A 19,989-nucleotide genomic window follows, 5' to 3' on the forward strand; every position below is an offset into this window, starting at 1 on the left:
ATGACATGACACTATATACAGAAGATTCAAAAAGATCTACAAAATTTTAAAATTAATAAGCAATTTTTAAGTTTGCTAAATATGTTTGCTGAAACAAATACACAATACATTTTATATATCATCAATAAGCAAATAGAAAACAAATCTTGCAAATAATATCACTAGAAATTCATAAAAATATCAAATATCTTGATCTTTGAAATAAAAAAGTTTGAGAGATCAATATTGAAAACAAATCATTGTTGAAATATTGAAGACCTAATTAAATTGAGTGATATACAATGTTCATATAGTAAGAGCATCAATATTATAAAATTGCCAATTCCTTTCATAGTGACTTACACATTCAATGTAGTCTAAACACTATCAGTTATCTCTAGTGGAAGTTGATGAGTAGATTTAAAAATTTATATGGAAATGAAAGAGGTAAAAATTATCTGGGCAGTGTTGACCTAGAAGCCTCACAGTAACAGACGTGAAGACCTAGTAAAAGCTATAGTTATCAAGAGGCATGCTATTGGCAAAAGATAGAAATAAATAATTAGAATAAAGAGGCCACAAACCAATACAAGCAAAACAGTTACTTATTTTATGACAAAGTGTAATGGTGAAAGACTGTCTTTTAGATAAATGAATCTGAGGCAATTGTATAATCTATGCAGACAAAAAATAAACTTGCCTTGCATCTTTTATAAAAATCAGTACTAGGGATATTTCAGATCTAAATGTGAAAATTCAAACAATAAAGCTCTTATAATTAAACATAGGTAAATTTCTTTATGAGCTTGAATCATGCAGATATTTGTTAAATGGGGCCCAAAATATATTAATCGTAAAGGAGAAGTGATAAATTTTTATCATATTTAAATTATGTCCTTCAAAAGATACCATCAGGAAAGGGAAAGACAAGCCAAAATTTGGAGGATGTACATACATACTGTCTGAGAAAGAACTTACAAACAACACATAAAAAGAATTTCTACTAATTAGTAAGTAAACAATAAGTCAAACTAAAAAAAAAAAAAAAAAGAGTGACATTTTGAATAGGTACTTTACAAAAAAATTACATCCCAGTATGCAAAAAATATATAGGAAGGCATTTAACATTATTAGTCATTATAGAAACGCAAATTAAAATCAATGTGAGGGGGCACCTGGTTTGCTCAGGGGTTGAGTGTCTTCCTTTGGCTCAGGTTGTGATCCCAGGATCCTGGGATTAAGTCCTGCATCAGGCTCTCTGAAGGAGCCTGCTTCTTCCTCTGCCTATGTCTCTGCCTCTCTCTGTCTCTCATGAATAAATAAAATCTTAAAAAATAAAATAAAATCAATATGAGATACCACTACATGATCACAAGAATGACTAAAGTGAAGTATGCAGACAAGAAGGTGGAGCATCTTGAACTTTCACATACTGCTGGTGGATAGAGTCACAGAAGATCAAATTACTGAAAACCAAAATTAGAGTAAAATCTTCAAAAGAATCAGGTGAGAAAATAGTTACAACACTTACAGAGAAACAAAGATTAGAATTACAGCAATCTTCTCATTAGAAGACAAAAGAGCAATACTTATAAACAGGAAAGGAAAGAAGAAAAGCAGGAGCAATGTCAGCCTAGCATTCCCCATGTAGCAAAGTAATCTTTAAAAAAATGAAGGTAAAATAATGAATTTTCAAGATGAATAAAAAGCTGAGGTAACATATTGAAAGCTTTGTATAATCTCCTAAATTTATTCAAAAGGAAGATTTGTAGTCACCATCATATAATTCAAGAACTGATATAACTCAAGTAACTTGGGTAATAATATCTCTAATATCTAGAAATGCATAAAGATGAAGACCATAACTAATATTTTGAACAATTCTACATTGATCTGGGTAGATTTCTGAGCCTATTCATCCTTAAAATGGTAGACATTGGGTCTGTGCTCTACAAAACATAGATTGACTGTAGTTCATAAAAGAGGGTTGCATGTTCTCATCGACATGGGATGCTGCTCATACATGCCTAGTGGTTCATATATTCCTTGTGTTTTATCAATTCTCATCTGAAAAGAAGTTAACAAGATATCCGAGACTTAAAGCTGGGATATATTGTCATGTCCTGGTAATCTCTGAGGAAATTATTAAGTGTTTGCAGTAATATTACAAATAATAATTTGATTATATGTGGCAGTAAAGTTTATACAATATTGAATAAATTGTGGTTTTAAGAAAAAAGCAGCATTGGGGCAGCCCAGGTGGATCAGCAGTTTAGCGCCACCTTCAGCCCAGGGCGTGATCCTGGAGTCGCGGGATCAAGTCCCACATCAAGCTCCCTGCATGGAGCCAGCTTCTCCCTCTGCCTGCATCTCTGTCTCTCTGTCTCTCTGTCTCTCTCTCTCCTTCTCCGTGTCTCTCACGAAAAAATAAACAAAATCTTTAAAAAAAGTAAAAAAATAAAAGAAAAAAGCAGTATCAAGAAGTATTTCTTGAGGTTCCTGGGTGGCTTGATTGGTTAAGCATCGGGCTTATGATTTTGGCTCAGGTCGTGATCCCAGAGTCATGAGATTGAGCCCCATGTCTAACTCCATGCTGGGTGTGGAGCCTGCTTAAGATTCTCTCTCTCCCGCTGCCCCTCCTCCCATTCACACATTCTCTCTCTTTAAAAAACAAATATATCTCCAAAAAATGCGATGAATTTAATAAACACTACATATTTAGAAATAGGCTAGAAGAAATCTCAGAGACATAAAAGAGATAATTTTATGCAGATCTAGTTTAAGGTATGGTGATGCCAAAAAGAGACCAAAGAAAAGAATACAGAACTATAGAGGTTCCATGGAATCCATGAGGCACGATCACCCTTACATTCGAGGCTTGCCGTTTCTTTGTGTCACCAAAGTCCTCTTTCTTCTTCTTTTTTTTTTCTTTTCTTTTTTGTTTATTTATTTATGATAGTCACAGAGAGAGAGAGAGAGAGAGGGGGAGACATAGGCAGAGGGAGAAGCAGGCTCCATGCACCAGGAGCCCGATGTGGGATTCGATCCCAGGTCACCAGGATCGCGCCCAGGGCCCAAGGCAGGCGCCAAACCGCTGCGCCACCCAGGGATTACGCTCCTTCTTCTTTATCCCTCTCTCTGCTTTTCGGTTTGATGAATTATTTTTTCATGATACTATTTTAATTACTCCATTTTCTCCATTCGACATTCAGCTTTATTTTTTTTAATTTAATGATCTTCAACGATGTTGCTTCTCCTCTGCTAACTTCCTAGTTCTGCATCTGTGTCTACATTCATATCCGTGTCTCTGTTTCTCTGTCAGTGTACGTGGACACACAACGTGCTTTCAGTTCAGTTGGGGGTCAAGCCGGAGAGTCAGTGCCTCCTGTCTACTTTCAGTTCTGTGGCTGACAGCAGGTTCCCTAGAGCCCAGGTCAGGGCGACCCACTGGGTGCACCGCTGTCCACAGCTCACCCAGTGGGAAGGAGGGAAGGGCCCATAACACGACAGGCAGGGGTTCAGGATAAGGACGGCCTCACACCTTCTAGGCCGAGACTCTGACACCTTCTGTAGGGTTTGCCTTGGATCCAGGAGCCTAGGATCGTGGGGAGCTATTGCCCATGCCTCCCCCGGTGGGACTGTCATCTTCTGGGCCTCCAGTATGAGAGCACTGGTGCCCACGTGTGTGCACATGGACCTCGTGGGCCTGGGCGCATGTACACACCAAGGAAGAACATGTGGTTGGAGGTATTTCCCGCATGTGACACCCGCCTCCAATGTCATAGATATGATGCCACAGTGGCCTGGGGACGTCTGGAGGAAGCACCCGCTAGGATAATCCCTGTCCCACGGGCAAGATGCAGACCATCCCCGACGGGCACAACGGCTTCTCTGGGGTCAAAACCGGGGAAGAATGGAAAGTTGTGTCTGAACGCAGGCGTGTGTCCAGGCTGGGGCCCTGGCTGCACACAGTCCTTCCCTGGGGCCTGTGGACAGGGGTGCGGGTGTGTCACTGTGTGCACAGGCCATCGCCTGCAGGGACGGGGGAGCCGTCGGCAGCCCCGAGCGCCGCCCCTGCAGCTTCCTCCAGGAGTGGGTCAGGGAGGGGGTCCCAGGAAGTGAGGTCACTCCCGTGACACAGAGCCCAACAGAACTTGGAACCCCCGTGACCAGGCAACCGCATCTAGTGCAGCCCCACCTCAGGCTCACTTGGCTGGAGACATCCGCTCCTGGAAGATGTTCTCCTGCTGCCGGCCCACCTCTGGGGGCTCTGGCTCCCAGGAACCCCAGGGGTGCCGCTTGTTCCAATGCTGTAGGCTTTGGCTCCAGCATAAAAACCAACGCCTCAGGGCGTTTATCAGGAGGCGCCGTCAGGTAAGCCAGAGCAGGCCAGGCCAGGCCCCCTGTGCCAGCCATCCTGGGTGGCCCCATCCCCTCCTCTTCAGCTTCAGGGAAACAGGGATGTGTGGGCAGGTGCATCCAGGCTGGGAGATGTTGCAGGGCGGCAGGTTCCCCGGTGATCCCTTCAGGGTGACCCTGAGGTCAAGGTGGGCAGGGTGCAAACAGGGCTCCTGAGGTCCTCTTACCCGCCCCAGAGTCCCCCCGAGGCCCTGCAGCCGCATCCCTTTGCTCTCCTTGGGGCGGGGGGGTGCCGCCTGCGCTGTGGTGTGTCTGGATGGGGGCAGCTGGGGGTGCGGCCCAGCCGAGGCGGCCGGACCGGGCGCTGAGGCCTCCTGCCTGGCTGCCGGGCACTGTCTCCACAGAGCTCCACCCGGGACAGGGGGCGCGAGCGGGAGGAAGGGGTGCTCTGCCCCACCGCCTCGAGGAACTGGGAAGTGCCCTGTGCAGCTAACAGAGGCCAGCTCGGGCTCAAATGAGTGCAGGGGCCGGGGCACCCCCGACACCCGGGTCCCCGATGCGGCACGAAGGGCCCCGGGTCCCAGAGGCCAGCCTGCTACTCCCCTGGGCTCCCCCCTACTCCTGCTCCCACATGAGTCTGCATTCCCCTGCTCCCCACACTTGCCCCAGGGCCCTGCCCCTGCCTGGGCCAGATGCAGAGTCCCTGTGCACAGAGGTGTAGGAATATCAGAGCAGAGCCTTCAGGGGCGGCCTGGTCGCCCAGGGGTTTAGCGCCTGCCTTCCGCCCAGGCCCTGACCCCGCAGGCCCGGGATCGAGTCCCGCCTCGGGCTCTCTGCACCAGGGCTGCTTCTCCCTCTGTCTGTGTGTCTGTCTCTCTCGGTCTCTGTCTCTCTGTGTCTCTTGAGGTCCTTGTACTGATCCAAAATTTTTTGAACATTTATCCTCTAAGATTGTTTCTTTATCGGATAGTTTGTCTTGTTTGTGTAAGAGACAGGCAGAGAGCAGGGAGGGGAGAGGGAGACCCAGGCTCCTGAAGCAGACTGGGCCCCAAGCGCAGGGCCTGCCAGGGCGGGATCCCAGGGTGCTGAGGCCACGACCCGAGCCACAGCCCAGAGTCAGATGCTAAGTGACTGAGCCACAGGCATCAAGGCCCGGGTTCCTGCCGTGGGCACTCCTGCCCCCCACGGCCCCCGAGAGCTCGGGCTGCGGGCTGCGCTCCCACCCCAGGCCTCCCGGCGGCTCCATGCACGTCCCCTCTGTCCCAACTCAGGGTGCAAGGGCCTCGGCCGGGAAGGCGCCTCCCATCTGCCCGACGAAGCCCAGCCGGACGGAGCTGCTGGAGCAGGAATTCCAACAACTGCTGCCCGCCTTGCTGCGCAGGGATGTCATCTCCGTTTTCATCTTTTTAGACAACTGTCATGGATTTGCCACCACCGACGAGGTGCTGGATCTGCTGTTTACGAAGTGAGCACCTGCGCCTCCGCAGCCCAGGGGTGGGCCACCTGCTGGTGGGGAGGCTGGGAATGGTTCTGAGCTGCCCGGCCTCGGAGCAGAGTCACCCAGGGCACAGTGGGGTCCCGGAGGGCAGCCCCGGAGCCTGGCCTGTGGCGGGTCGGCCAGAGGGGCTGTGCCTGTGCTCCGCAGCCGTCCTCCTCCCCCGTGACGGGGCCTGTGCCTCCTCCCCACCGTCACCGGGGTCCTGAGCTGGCCTCTTTTCGCATTGAAAGGGAGGTTGGAGAGTCCATCGGGGGGCTGTGTCCTGGGGCAACCACACAGGGGGACCCCGGGGTCCCCGGGCGCCCAGGCCCACTCAGATATCGGCCGTGGGCCTGGCCGGAGCCTTTCATGCTCAAGCATTCAGGAGGCCCCGGCAGGTGCGGGCGCTTCTCCGGGGGCTGCCCGTGGCCCCCCGCACAGAGCTGACGGCCCCCGGGGCTCCGGCCTAGTCGGGGGTCAGAGGTGACAGCCCCCACGGTGAGAGGTCGCGGCCACAGGATGATTCGTGGGATGCCCCCGCCCTCCCCTAGATATGGGTGCATCGCAGCTGCGTGTGGTGGCGACGACGCGGTCCTGCAGCGCTGGAAACTGTGAGTGACTCCGGCCCCTGCCCGAGGGCCTTCCCTCTCCAGGAGGGCAGCGAGGGGGCTGTGGGCCGGGGGTGCTGGACCCTCACCCCACACTTCTGCAATTCCCGTGACAGGGTAAAGGTCTAAGGGCCCTTCAGGAAAGGAGGAAAGGAGAGCCGTGAATAGGGCGTGGGCTTGGTGGGAGAGCACTGGGACCCCTAAGGGAGACTTTCTCCATGCCCGCCCCTCCCAGCCCTCTGTCTGCCCCACCCTGGGACCCAGAGCAGAGGGGGTGGGGAGCATCGCACTCCCCAATCTGGTGGCACCTGGACCCAGTGCACAGCAGGTTGCCACGAGGGCCATTGAGGGCTCACAGACCCGGTGGCCCTGGCCCCGTGGGAGACGGCAGATTAGAGTCAGTGGAAGGACACCCCCCGGGGCCCCTCATGAGGGAGGCAGCGCAGAGCCACAGGGAGGGAAAGTGGAGGTCCCAGGTGGCTCCTGGCAAGGCCTGGCAGGACACAGAGCCCGAGCCCTCCTGGCTTGGACCTTCCCAGAGCGACAGTGTGTGCAGTGAGGGCAATGACAGGCCAGACGCCCCCCGTCCCCGGACGCCTGCCGGTGGATTCAAGGGGAAGTGGGCAGGGAGCCAGGCTGAGGAGGGAGCCCCGCTTCCCAGCAAAGACCGTGATGGTCACACCGCTGGGCGTGGGCTCCCCCGCACAGAGGCTTCGTGCCAGCCCCTCCTCGGGGAGCAGGCCTGTGGCAGGCAGGACCGCCAGGTGGCAGGTGGACGAGGAGCAGGACTGGCCTCCGACAGCCCCGCACGGGAGGCCGAGGCCCCGGGTCCTGCAGGGCTTCCCCGGGACACCTCGGTGTGAGGGAGCCCTGTCTTCTGACGCCTGTGCCCACCTGTCCCTCCCCAGGGCCATCTGCTGCATCCTGGAGACATGGATGGACTATTATCAGGAGGACTTTTGTCGGCTCCCCCAATCTGCCTCCCTGAAGAAGATTCTGGAATTCATAAGGCAGCGCATGCCAGGCACAGACGTGGAGCTCCGTGCCCGGCGTTACCTGCAACAACTCAGACGCCTCCATGCAGCGGAGCCAGAGGCTGGGGGTGAGGAGGCCTGGGGGTGTCCGAGCTGGGGACAGGGTGGGCCCCACGGATCCAGCGTCCGTGCAGCTGGGCCGGGAGCAGGGGTTCGGCTCACATCCCATCCCCACGAGCTGCAGGCTGGGGACACCTCCCAGGGCTCTTGTCCCCCCACACGTTGAGCGGTGGGAAGAGTGTCCCTGATTTGGGAGGGACGTGGAAAGTCCGTCCTGGTGGTGATACTTTGTCTTCTTGCAGCTACAGCTTTGGCCCGAGCAAAAGACCCTGAAGCACTTCCGGAGCCCGCCCCAGCCCCAACTGTGGGGCCTGCTGCCTCGAATGGGCCTGAAGTGCTCGAGGCCGCCCTGGCTGCTGGGGCTGAGGGCTTGGCCCCAGCTGAGGTGCCAGCTGGGGAGGCGAAGCCCCTGCAGATAGTGGTCACTGCTGTAGATCACGGCTGTGCCCTGGACGAGCCACGTGCACCTGCGGCCACCCCGGAGGAGGAGCAGGCCCTGGCACCTGCAACCGGGGTCCCCAGAGTGCCAGAGCCGCCAATTGCCTCTGGGACAACTGGCTTCAACCTCTGTGCAGCCCCCTGACCTCCTCGGGAGCCCGCCCCAGCTCCCACCGCAGGGCTCGTCATGCCTGCAGCCCAATGGAGGCTTGCCCTTCCCGTGTCATTTCACTGTTTCTATATTTTGACTTTTTCTTTAACCTGTGGCTTATGAGTTTTATTGTAATAAAGTATAAGTTAACTTCAAACAAAATTCACTCTGATGCTTTTAAATTATACATCGTGGACCTACACTTTAGGTCCATTCACAGTGTCACAGGTCCCAGAGCCCAGGGCGCCAGGGGACACAGCCCAGGATCGGGTGCTCCCCCGGGTCAGGCAGAGGCCGGGAGGACACAGGACAGCCAGGTGGCTCCTGCCCCCGGGCGGCCCGAGCTGTACAGATCGGCGGGCCCGCCCCTGGAGCATCCAGGCCCCTGCACACTGGGAGCTGCGGTAGTCACTGCGGGAGCTGACTCCAGGGTTGCACAGCTGGCCGCCCCCACTGTTGTTGTCCCTTCTGGTGTCACCCTGTACCTGGGACTGAGCAGGGGCCTCACAGATAAACAACTCCCACTGAGCCATACACCTGGCAGGGGCCTGGGCAGCTCCCCAGGTGCACACACCTGGGCCTGGGCAGCTCCCCAGGTGCACACACCTGAGAATCAACACAGCAGGCCCCTCCCCCAAAGACCAGCTAGAAGGTCAGGGGAAAGGCAAGGTATTGACCAAGCAGCACTGGAAAGTTCCAGGGGAAGCCGAGGGATTGACAGTATATAGAATCAGAGGATACTGCCCCTTGTTTTTTTCTTTGCTGTTTGTTTCTGTTGTTTCCCCACCCCCTTTTTTCTTTTTTATTTCTTCTTTTCTTTTTTTCTCTCTCTCTCTTTTTCTCCTTATTCCTGTACAACTTGTTTTTGGCCACTCCGCACTGACTAAAATGGCTAGAAGGAAAAACTCACCTCAAAAGAAAGAAATCAGAAACAGTCGTCTCTCCCACAGAGTTACAAGATTTGGATTACAATTCAATGTCAGAAAGCCAATTCAGAAGCACAATTATAAAGCTATTGGTGGCTCTAGAAAAAAGCATAAAGGACTCAAGAGACTTCATGACTGCAGAATTTAGATCTAATCAGGCTGAAATTAAAAATCAGTTAAATGAGATGCAATCCAAACTGGAGGTCCTAACGACCAGGGTTAACGAGGTAGAAGAACGAGTGAGTGACACAGAAGACAAGTTGATGGCAAGGGCGGAAACTGAGGGAAGAAAAGAAAGACAATTAAGAGACCATGAGGATAGGTTAAGGGAAATAAACGACAGCCTCAGAAGGAAAAATCTACGTTTAATTGGGGTTCCCGAGGGCGCCAAAAGGGACAGAGGTCCAGATTATGTATTTGAACAAATCATAGCTGAAAACTTTCCTAACTTGGGAAGGGAAACAGGCATTTAGATCCAGGAGATAGAGAGATCGCCCCTCCCCCCCGCTTAAATCCATAAAAACCACTCAACATTTAACATTTAATTTAATACTGGAACTTGCAAATTCCAAAGATAAAGAGAAGATCCTTAATGCAGCAAGAGACAAGAAATCACTAGCTTTTATGGGGAGAAGCATTAGGACAACAGCAGACCTCTCCACAGAGACCTGGGAGGTGAGAAAGGGCCGGCAGGATACAGTCAGGGTCCTAAATGAGAGGAACCTGCAGCCAAGAATACTTTATCCAGCAAGGCTCTCATTCAGAATAGAAGGAGAGATAAAGAGCTTCCAAGATAGGCAGAAACTGACAGGATATGTGACCACCAAGCCGGCTCTGCCAGAAATATTAAGGGGGACCCTGTAAAAGAAAGGGGAAGTCCAAGGAAACAATCCACAAAAACAGGGACTGAATAGGTATCATGATGACACTAAATCCATATCTGTCAATAGTAACTCTGAACGTGAATGGGCTTAATGACCCCATCAAAAGGCGCAGGGTTTCAGACTGGATAAAAAAAAGCAAGACCCATCCATTTGCTGTCTCCAAGAGACTCATTTTAGACATCAGGACACCTACAGCCTGAAAATAAAAGGTTGGAGAACTGTGTACCATTCAAAGAGTCCTCAATAAATGCAGGGGTAGCCATCCTTAGATCAGATAAATTAAAGTTTGTCCCAAAGACTGTAGTGAGAGGTGAAGAGGGACACTATATCATACTTAAAGGATCTATCCAACAAGAGGACCTAACAATCATGAATATTTATGGCCCGGATGCGTGAGCCGCCAAGTATATCAATCAATTAATAACCAAAGTTAAGACATACTTAGATAATAATACACTTATACTTGGTGACTTCAATGTAGCGCTTTCTGCAATCCACAGGTCTTTTAAGCACAACATCTCCAAAGAAACAGCAGCTTTAAATGATACACTGGACCCGATGGATTTCACAGATATTTACAGAACTTTACATGCAAACGCAACTGAATACACATTCTTCTCAAGTGCACATGGGTCTTTCTCCAGAAGAGACCACAAACTGGGTCACACATCAGGTCTTAATTGATACCAAAAGATTGGGATCGACCCTGTGTATTTTCAGACCATAATGCTTTGAAACTAGAACTAAATCACAAGAAGAAGTTTGGAAGGATTTCAAATATGTGGAGGTTAAGGACCATCCTGCTACAAGGTGAAAGGGTCAACCACGAAATTAGAGAAGAATTAAAAAGATTCATGGAAACTAATGAGAATGAAGACACCACCATTCAAAATCTTTGGGATACAGCAAAAGCAGTCCTGAGGGGGGGAAATACATCGCAATACAAGCATCCATCCAAAAACTGGAAAGAACTCAAATACAAAAGCTAACCTTCCACCTAAGGGAGCTGGTCAAAGACAGCAAATAGATCCTACACCCAGCAGAAGAAGAGGGTTAAAAAAGACTCGAGCAGAACTCAATGAAATAGAGACCAGAAGAACTGTGGAACAGATCAACAAAACCAGGAGTTGGTTCTTTGAAACAATTAATAAGGTAGATAAACCATTAGCCAGCCTTATTTGAAAGAAGACAGAAAACACTCAAATTAATAAAATCATGATGAGAAAGGAGAGATCACTACTAACACCAAAGAAAGGACCTAGAGTGTATTCTATATGTTAAGCAAAGTCAGTCATTCAGAGAAAATACCAGATGATTTCACTCATATGTGGAATTAAAACAACAACAACAACAACAACAACAACAACAACAACAACAAACGAATATAGGGGAAGGAAGGAAAAGAGTGGGAGGTATACTATAAGAGATTCTTTAGTACAGAGAACAACAGGCTTGCTGGAGGGAAGGAGGGCATGGGATTGGTGTGGTGATTGGCAGTGAGGAGGGCACTTGTTGTGATGAGCACTGGGTGTTATAGGTAAGTGATGAATCACTAAACACTAGTCTTGAACCAATATTACAGTATATGTTAAGTAACTAGAATTTAAGTAAAAACTTGAAAAAAGTAAGGAAAGAAGACTCATGGAATGGTAAAGCTTGCAGGGACCATGGTAGTCCAGTAGCAAGCACCTTGTGCATTAAAAGATGAGGAAGGGGCGCCTGGATGGCACAGTCAGTTATGTGACCAACTGTTGGGTTCAGCTTGGATCCTGATCTCGGGGTCATGAGGTCGAGTCCCACATCGGGCTCCGTGCTCAATCTGGAGCGTGTTCTCCCTCTCTCTCTAACTCCCCCTTGTGCTCTCTCTCCCTCTCTCTGAAAAAAAAATAAGATGAGAGAAATAAATCACATTTTCAGACACAGTGCAGACCCTGGAGCTACAAAGCCTCACCTATACCACATGCACTACCCTGCTTGCCTCATCTTTCCTCAATCTCCCTTTTCTGCTCTCTCTTCCTCCTTTTTCTTTCCTAGACACCATATGCTTAGTGAGGCCAGAGGACCAAGAGCTAAAAGTGTCCTGGGTGTGGCCCTTCATAAAGGCTTTCAACAAAGGCACTTACCTTGAAGTGGAAGCCATGATGAGCCAGAAACAGAGATTTGTCTATATGTGCAGAGTCAAAGAACCTGTAAGACAGCAAAAGTCGATTTTTTAAAATTGTATGCTGGGCCGCCCGGGTGGCTCAGTGGTTTGGTGACTGCCTTCGGCCCAGGGTGTGATCCTGGAGACCCAGGATCAAGTCCCACGTCAGGCTTCTGCGTGGAGCCTGCTTCTCCCTCTGCCTGTGTCTGTGCCTCTCTCTCCCTCTGTGTCTCTCTCATGAATAAATAAAGAAAATCTTTAAAAAATAAAAAAATAAAATAAAATATGTATTCTTTCATTGTAAAGGGCCTTAACTATCAATTTCACTTAAAAAAAATTGTATGCTAATTAGCAAGGAATAGGACCTTCTCCACCATTTAAGTGAAAAAAAAAAAACAAAAACAAAAACAAAAAAACCAAAACACATTTTTAGCCTAAAGTTCACCAGCAGTAAGCAGAGGATGGATTGAATACACACAGCAGAGGGGGTCTAGGCAACTGGCCAATCAGAGGGAAAAACAACGAGCCCTCCACCTCCTGCTGAAACATATTATAGGGCAAAGGTTTTCACCGTCAAAACTACTGGCATGTGGGCCGGATGAGCCTTTGTTGGGGGGCTGTCCTGTGAATTACGGGATTTTAACAGCTTTCCGGAACTCTACACTAGATGCCAGTAAAACACGGATCCCCTACCTGTGAAATCAAACATGTTTCCAGATATTGCCGTACGTCCCATGGGGGACAAAATTGCACCTGGTTGACAACTATTATTCTATCTATATCAAGACTACCAATAGATCCTACTGTAAAAAGGAAATACTGTCTACTAGTGCTGCCCAATATGGTATGTGGTTATTACATATCTGATATATATGGCGAGTGTGATTGAGAAAGTGAATTTTCTCAATTATATAAAATTTTATATAATTTTAATTAATTTTAATGTAAATTGTCACATGTGCCTGGCCAGTGACCACCGCATTAGTGAAGTCCCGGATGTATAAAGAGCCAATTATGAAACAACGTTCTCTTAACAACCAACAGGTCAAAGAAGAAAAAATTCTTTCATAGAATAACTTAAGGGGGAAATTAAAAAGCATCTTGAGGCCATCTGGGTGGCTCAGTTGGTTAAGCCTTCGACTCCTGATTTGGCTCAGATCAGGATCTCAGGATCTTGAGATCGAGCCCTGTGCCGGGTTCTGCAGTGAGTGTGGAGCCTGCTTAAGATTCTCCCTCTCCTTTCCCCCTGCCCCAACCCACTCCTGGGTTCTCTTTCTTACATAAATACATAGTATCTCGAAACAAATGAAACAAGGAAACCCAATATACTAAAATATTTAGGCTGCAGCAAAAGATTTCTAGGAGAGCTTAATGCTATAAACACATACTGAAAAAAAAAATATATATAAGTATCTCAAGGAACTCTAGAAAGAATAGATGAATGGATAAAGAAGACGTGGTACATATGTGATGGAGTATTATACAGTTATACAAAAGAATGAAATCTCGTCATTTGGAATGACGTACATGGAGCTAAAGAGTAATACTAAGTGAAATAAGTGAGTCAGAGAAACACAAATACCATATGATTTCATTCCTAAGTGTAATTTAAGAAACAAAAAAAGAATGTGCAAAATAGCAAAAGACTCAAACTTTTCCTCTAAAAATAGGATCAAAATAAAGTTCTTTACTCTGGCCTTTCCATCAAATATAGTACTAGAAAACTTAGCCAGAGCAATTAGGCAAGTAAAAGAAACAAAAAACATCCAAACTGGAAAGGAAGAAGAATAATCATATTTGCATATACCATAATCTTATACGTAGAAATCGTAAGGATTAAAAAAGTTAGAAGCAGTAAACAAATTCAACAAGGTTGCAGAAATGAAAACCAACACACCAAGAAGCACTTGCATCTCTAGATGTTAACAATGAACAATTTGAAGTGGAACTCAAGAACACAACTCCATTTACCACAACACTGAAAAAAGTAAGATATTCAGGAATAAGATTAATGAAAGAAGTGAAAGAATCATACACTGAAAATGAGAAAACATATGTAAGAGTAATGTTTTAAAAAAAAACCCAAAAATAGGGGATCCCTGGGTGGCGCAGTGGTTTAGCGCCTGCCTTTGGCCCAGGGCGCGATCCTGGAGACCCGGGATCGAATCCCACGTCAGGCTCCCGGTGCATGGAGCCTGCTTCTCCCTCTGCCTGTGTCTCTGCCTCTCTCTCTCTCTCTCTGTGACTATCATAAATAAATAAAAAAATTAAAAAAAAAATAATAAAAAAAAATAAAAAAAAACCAAAAATAGATATCTTGTGTTCATAAGTTGATAGACTTAATATTTTTTTATGAGAGACACACGGAGAGCGAGGCAGAGACACAGGCAGAGAGAGAAGCAAGCCCCGTGCAGGGAGCCTGATGGGGGACTCGATCCGGGGACTCCAGGATCATGCCCTGACCCAAAGGCAGACGCTTAACCACAGAGCCACCCGGGCGTCCCGATGATAGACTTAATATTGCTGAAATGTCAATGCTGCCCAAAGTACTTCACAGGATCAAAATCAAAATCCCGATACCATTTTTTTTCCAGAAATCGAAAAATCCGTCCTAAAATTATTTGGAATCAAGGGAAGCCAAATAGCCCAGATAACTTTGAGAAAAAAGAACAAAGTGGGAGAATTCACATGTCCTCATTTCGATACATTGCCCAGCTAAAGAAGTCAAAATAGCATGGCCCTGGTATAAAGGTAGGTCTACACAGACCAGTGAAGTGTAACAGAACCAGAAAGAAAGCCTCATGTATACGGTCGGGTAATCTTCAAAAAGGATGTAAAAACTACTCAAGAGGGAAAGGAGAGTCTCTCTAACAAATGCTGTTGAAAACACTGAGTATCTACATGCAAAACAATAAAGTGGGCTCTTGCCTGACATCATGTACAAAGACTTAACTCAAAATGTATCAAAGAACTAAACGTAAAAGTTAAAATTGTAAAACGCTTGCAAGGAAACATAGGGAAAAGATTCACAATATTAGATCTGCCAATGATTTCTTTCTTTTTTTCAACAGGCTCCATACCCAGGGTGGAGCCTATTATGGGGCCTGAACTCACAACCCTGAGATCAAGACCTGAGCTGACATTGAGTCATATGCTTACTGACTGAGCCACCCAGGATCCACGGACCTGGCAGTGATTTCCTGACTACGATACCAAAGCACCAGCAAACAAGTAAACATAGACAAATGGGGTCTATAAAACTTCAAATGCACCAAAGGATACAATCTAGAGAGTGAAGAGACAACGAATAGAATGGGAAAAATATGTGCAAACCATGTATTTGACAATAAGTTAATATACAAAAGACTCCTACGAACTTCGTCACAAGGCAACAAGTAGCCCAATGGAAGAAAGGACGAAGAGCCTGTACAGACATTCCTTGAAAGAAGATGTATAAATGGCCAATGAACCTATGAAATGATGCTCCACATCACTAACCATCAAAAAAGGCAAATCACAACCACGATGAGGGTCACCTCACACCCATTAGGATGACCACTGTTAAAAAATAAAATGTTGGCAAGGATATGGAGAAATCAGGACACTTGTGCATTGCTGATAGGAATGTAACATGGTGCAACCACTATGTAAACAGTATGAGAGTTCCTCAAAAAAATTAAAACTACAACTACCATATAATCCAGCAATCCTATTTCTGGGGTACGTGTAGTCAAAAGAATTGAAAGCAGGGTCGCCAAGAGACCTCCATCCTCATAGAAGCATTCTTTATCATAGCCAAGGGCTGGGAGCAACTCAGATGTCCATCAAAGGTAAATGGATAAAGAAAATGTGGTGTATACTGATTTTTATTTATTTATGAGAGACACACGGGGAGAGAGGCAGAGACACATGCAGGGAGCCTGAGGGGGGACTCAATCTCGGGTCCCCAGGATCAGGTGGGGGTCAGGGAGGGGGTCCCAGGAAGTGAGGTCACTCCCGTGACACAGAGCCCAACAGAACTTGGAACCCCCGTGACCAGGCAACCGCATCTAGTGCAGCCCCACCTCAGGCTCACTTGGCTGGAGACATCCGCTCCTGGAAGATGTTCTCCTGCTGCCGGCCCACCTCTGGGGGCTCTGGCTCCCAGGAACCCCAGGGGTGCCGCTTGTTCCAATGCTGTAGGCTTTGGCTCCAGCATAAAAACCAACGCCTCAGGGCGTTTATCAGGAGGCGCCGTCAGGTAAGCCAGAGCAGGCCAGGCCAGGCCCCCTGTGCCAGCCATCCTGGGTGGCCCCATCCCCTCCTCTTCAGCTTCAGGGAAACAGGGATGTGTGGGCAGGTGCATCCAGGCTGGGAGATGTTGCAGGGCGGCAGGTTCCCCGGTGATCCCTTCAGGGTGACCCTGAGGTCAAGGTGGGCAGGGTGCAAACAGGGCTCCTGAGGTCCTCTTACCCGCCCCAGAGTCCCCCCGAGGCCCTGCAGCCGCATCCCTTTGCTCTCCTTGGGGCGGGGGGGTGCCGCCTGCGCTGTGGTGTGTCTGGATGGGGGCAGCTGGGGGTGCGGCCCAGCCGAGGCGGCCGGACCGGGCGCTGAGGCCTCCTGCCTGGCTGCCGGGCACTGTCTCCACAGAGCTCCACCCGGGACAGGGGGCGCGAGCGGGAGGAAGGGGTGCTCTGCCCCACCGCCTCGAGGAACTGGGAAGTGCCCTGTGCAGCTAACAGAGGCCAGCTCGGGCTCAAATGAGTGCAGGGGCCGGGGCACCCCCGACACCCGGGTCCCCGATGCGGCACGAAGGGCCCCGGGTCCCAGAGGCCAGCCTGCTACTCCCCTGGGCTCCCCCCTACTCCTGCTCCCACATGAGTCTGCATTCCCCTGCTCCCCACACTTGCCCCAGGGCCCTGCCCCTGCCTGGGCCAGATGCAGAGTCCCTGTGCACAGAGGTGTAGGAATATCAGAGCAGAGCCTTCAGGGGCGGCCTGGTCGCCCAGGGGTTTAGCGCCTGCCTTCCGCCCAGGCCCTGACCCCGCAGGCCCGGGATCGAGTCCCGCCTCGGGCTCTCTGCACCAGGGCTGCTTCTCCCTCTGTCTGTGTGTCTGTCTCTCTCGGTCTCTGTCTCTCTGTGTCTCTTGAGGTCCTTGTACTGATCCAAAATTTTTTGAACATTTATCCTCTAAGATTGTTTCTTTATCGGATAGTTTGTCTTGTTTGTGTAAGAGACAGGCAGAGAGCAGGGAGGGGAGAGGGAGACCCAGGCTCCTGAAGCAGACTGGGCCCCAAGCGCAGGGCCTGCCAGGGCGGGATCCCAGGGTGCTGAGGCCACGACCCGAGCCACAGCCCAGAGTCAGAGGCTAAGTGACTGAGCCACAGGCATCAAGGCCCGGGTTCCTGCCGTGGGCACTCCTGCCCCCCACGGCCCCCGAGAGCTCGGGCTGCGGGCTGCGCTCCCACCCCAGGCCTCCCGGCGGCTCCATGCACGTCCCCTCTGTCCCAACTCAGGGTGCAAGGGCCTCGGCCGGGAAGGCGCCTCCCATCTGCCCGACGAAGCCCAGCCGGACGGAGCTGCTGGAGCAGGAATTCCAACAACTGCTGCCCGCCTTGCTGCGCAGGGATGTCATCTCCGTTTTCATCTTTTTAGACAACTGTCATGGATTTGCCACCACCGACGAGGTGCTGGATCTGCTGTTTACGAAGTGAGCACCTGCGCCTCCGCAGCCCAGGGGTGGGCCACCTGCTGGTGGGGAGGCTGGGAATGGTTCTGAGCTGCCCGGCCTCGGAGCAGAGTCACCCAGGGCACAGTGGGGTCCCGGAGGGCAGCCCCGGAGCCTGGCCTGTGGCGGGTCGGCCAGAGGGGCTGTGCCTGTGCTCCGCAGCCGTCCTCCTCCCCCGTGACGGGGCCTGTGCCTCCTCCACACCGTCACCAGGGTCCTGAGCTGGCCTCTTTTCGCATTGAAAGGGAGGTTGGAGAGTCCATCGGGGGGCTGTGTCCTGGGGCAACCACACAGGGGGACCCCGGGGTCCCCGGGCGCCCAGGCCCACTCAGATATCGGCCGTGGGCCTGGCCGGAGCCTTTCATGCTCAAGCATTCAGGAGGCCCCGGCAGGTGCGGGCGCTTCTCCGGGGGCTGCCCGTGGCCCCCCGCACAGAGCTGACGGCCCCCGGGGCTCCGGCCTAGTCGGGGGTCAGAGGTGACAGCCCCCACGGTGAGAGGTCGCGGCCACAGGATGATTCGTGGGATGCCCCCGCCCTCCCCTAGATATGGGTGCATCGCAGCTGCGTGTGGTGGCGACGACGCGGTCCTGCAGCGCTGGAAACTGTGAGTGACTCCGGCCCCTGCCCGAGGGCCTTCCCTCTCCAGGAGGGCAGCGAGGGGGCTGTGGGCCGGGGGTGCTGGACCCTCACCCCACACTTCTGCAATTCCCGTGACAGGGTAAAGGTCTAAGGACCCTTCAGGAAAAGAGGAAAGGAGAGCCGTGAATAGGGCGTGGGCTTGGTGGGAGAGCACTGGGACCCCTAAGGGAGACTTTCTCCATGCCCGCCCCTCCCAGCCCTCTGTCTGCCCCACCCTGGGACCCAGAGCAGAGGGGGTGGGGAGCATCGCACTCCCCAATCTGGTGGCACCTGGACCCAGTGCACAGCAGGTTGCCACGAGGGCCATTGAGGGCTCACAGACCCGGTGGCCCTGGCCCCGTGGGAGACGGCAGATTAGAGTCAGTGGAAGGACACCCCCCGGGGCCCCTCATGAGGGAGGCAGCGCAGAGCCACAGGGAGGGAAAGTGGAGGTCCCAGGTGGCTCCTGGCAAGGCCTGGCAGGACACAGAGCCCGAGCCCTCCTGGCTTGGACCTTCCCAGAGCGACAGTGTGTGCAGTGAGGGCAATGACAGGCCAGACGCCCCCCGTCCCCGGACGCCTGCCGGTGGATTCAAGGGGAAGTGGGCAGGGAGCCAGGCTGAGGAGGGAGCCCCGCTTCCCAGCAAAGACCGTGATGGTCACACCGCTGGGCGTGGGCTCCCCCGCACAGAGGCTTCGTGCCAGCCCCTCCTCGGGGAGCAGGCCTGTGGCAGGCAGGACCGCCAGGTGGCAGGTGGACGAGGAGCAGGACTGGCCTCCGACAGCCCCGCACGGGAGGCCGAGGCCCCGGGTCCTGCAGGGCTTCCCCGGGACACCTCGGTGTGAGGGAGCCCTGTCTTCTGACGCCTGTGCCCACCTGTCCCTCCCCAGGGCCATCTGCTGCATCCTGGAGACATGGATGGACTATTATCAGGAGGACTTTTGTCGGCTCCCCCAATCTGCCTCCCTGAAGAAGATTCTGGAATTCATAAGGCAGCGCATGCCAGGCACAGACGTGGAGCTCCGTGCCCGGCGTTACCTGCAACAACTCAGACGCCTCCATGCAGCGGAGCCAGAGGCTGGGGGTGAGGAGGCCTGGGGGTGTCCGAGCTGGGGACAGGGTGGGCCCCACGGATCCAGCGTCCGTGCAGCTGGGCCGGGAGCAGGGGTTCGGCTCACATCCCATCCCCACGAGCTGCAGGCTGGGGACACCTCCCAGGGCTCTTGTCCCCCCACACGTTGAGCGGTGGGAAGAGTGTCCCTGATTTGGGAGGGACGTGGAAAGTCCGTCCTGGTGGTGATACTTTGTCTTCTTGCAGCTACAGCTTTGGCCCGAGCAAAAGACCCTGAAGCACTTCCGGAGCCCGCCCCAGCCCCAACTGTGGGGCCTGCTGCCTCGAATGGGCCTGAAGTGCTCGAGGCCGCCCTGGCTGCTGGGGCTGAGGGCTTGGCCCCAGCTGAGGTGCCAGCTGGGGAGGCGAAGCCCCTGCAGATAGTGGTCACTGCTGTAGATCACGGCTGTGCCCTGGACGAGCCACGTGCACCTGCGGCCACCCCGGAGGAGGAGCAGGCCCTGGCACCTGCAACCGGGGTCCCCAGAGTG

The 19,989-nt window shown here is 51.4% G+C and overlaps 2 protein-coding genes and 1 long non-coding RNA gene across 3 annotated transcripts; 2 read left to right on the plus strand and 1 right to left on the minus strand.

The window, feature by feature from the left end:
- Positions 1 to 4,133: 4,133 nt before the first annotated feature.
- On the plus strand, positions 4,134 to 8,100 carry LOC144284153 (uncharacterized). Its single transcript, XM_077848493.1, has 5 exons — positions 4,134 to 4,353; positions 5,610 to 5,803; positions 6,367 to 6,426; positions 7,332 to 7,678; positions 7,760 to 8,100. Exons 1-5 carry the CDS (start codon positions 4,216 to 4,218, stop codon positions 8,098 to 8,100), a joined length of 1,080 nt encoding a protein of 359 aa, XP_077704619.1. The 5' UTR covers positions 4,134 to 4,215.
- A 1,283-nt stretch (positions 8,101 to 9,383) lies between these two features.
- Positions 9,384 to 12,361, minus strand: LOC144284414 (uncharacterized). The gene is made up of 2 exons (XR_013352764.1): positions 12,040 to 12,361; positions 9,384 to 11,791 (listed from the first exon to the last, which is right to left on the minus strand). It is a non-coding gene; the product is annotated as an uncharacterized LOC144284414 (long non-coding RNA).
- Positions 12,362 to 16,051: 3,690 nt separating this feature from the next.
- Positions 16,052 to 18,879, plus strand: LOC144284415 (uncharacterized). The gene is made up of 3 exons (XM_077848944.1): positions 16,052 to 16,299; positions 17,556 to 17,749; positions 18,313 to 18,879. The coding sequence occupies exons 1-3, from the start codon at positions 16,162 to 16,164 to the stop codon at positions 18,374 to 18,376; spliced, it is 396 nt and encodes a 131-aa protein (XP_077705070.1). The 5' UTR covers positions 16,052 to 16,161; the 3' UTR covers positions 18,377 to 18,879.
- Positions 18,880 to 19,989: the final 1,110 nt, after the last annotated feature.

The sequence above is a fragment of the Canis aureus genome, chromosome 15, assembly GCF_053574225.1.
Source record: "Canis aureus isolate CA01 chromosome 15, VMU_Caureus_v.1.0, whole genome shotgun sequence".
NCBI lineage: Eukaryota > Metazoa > Chordata > Mammalia > Carnivora > Canidae > Canis > Canis aureus.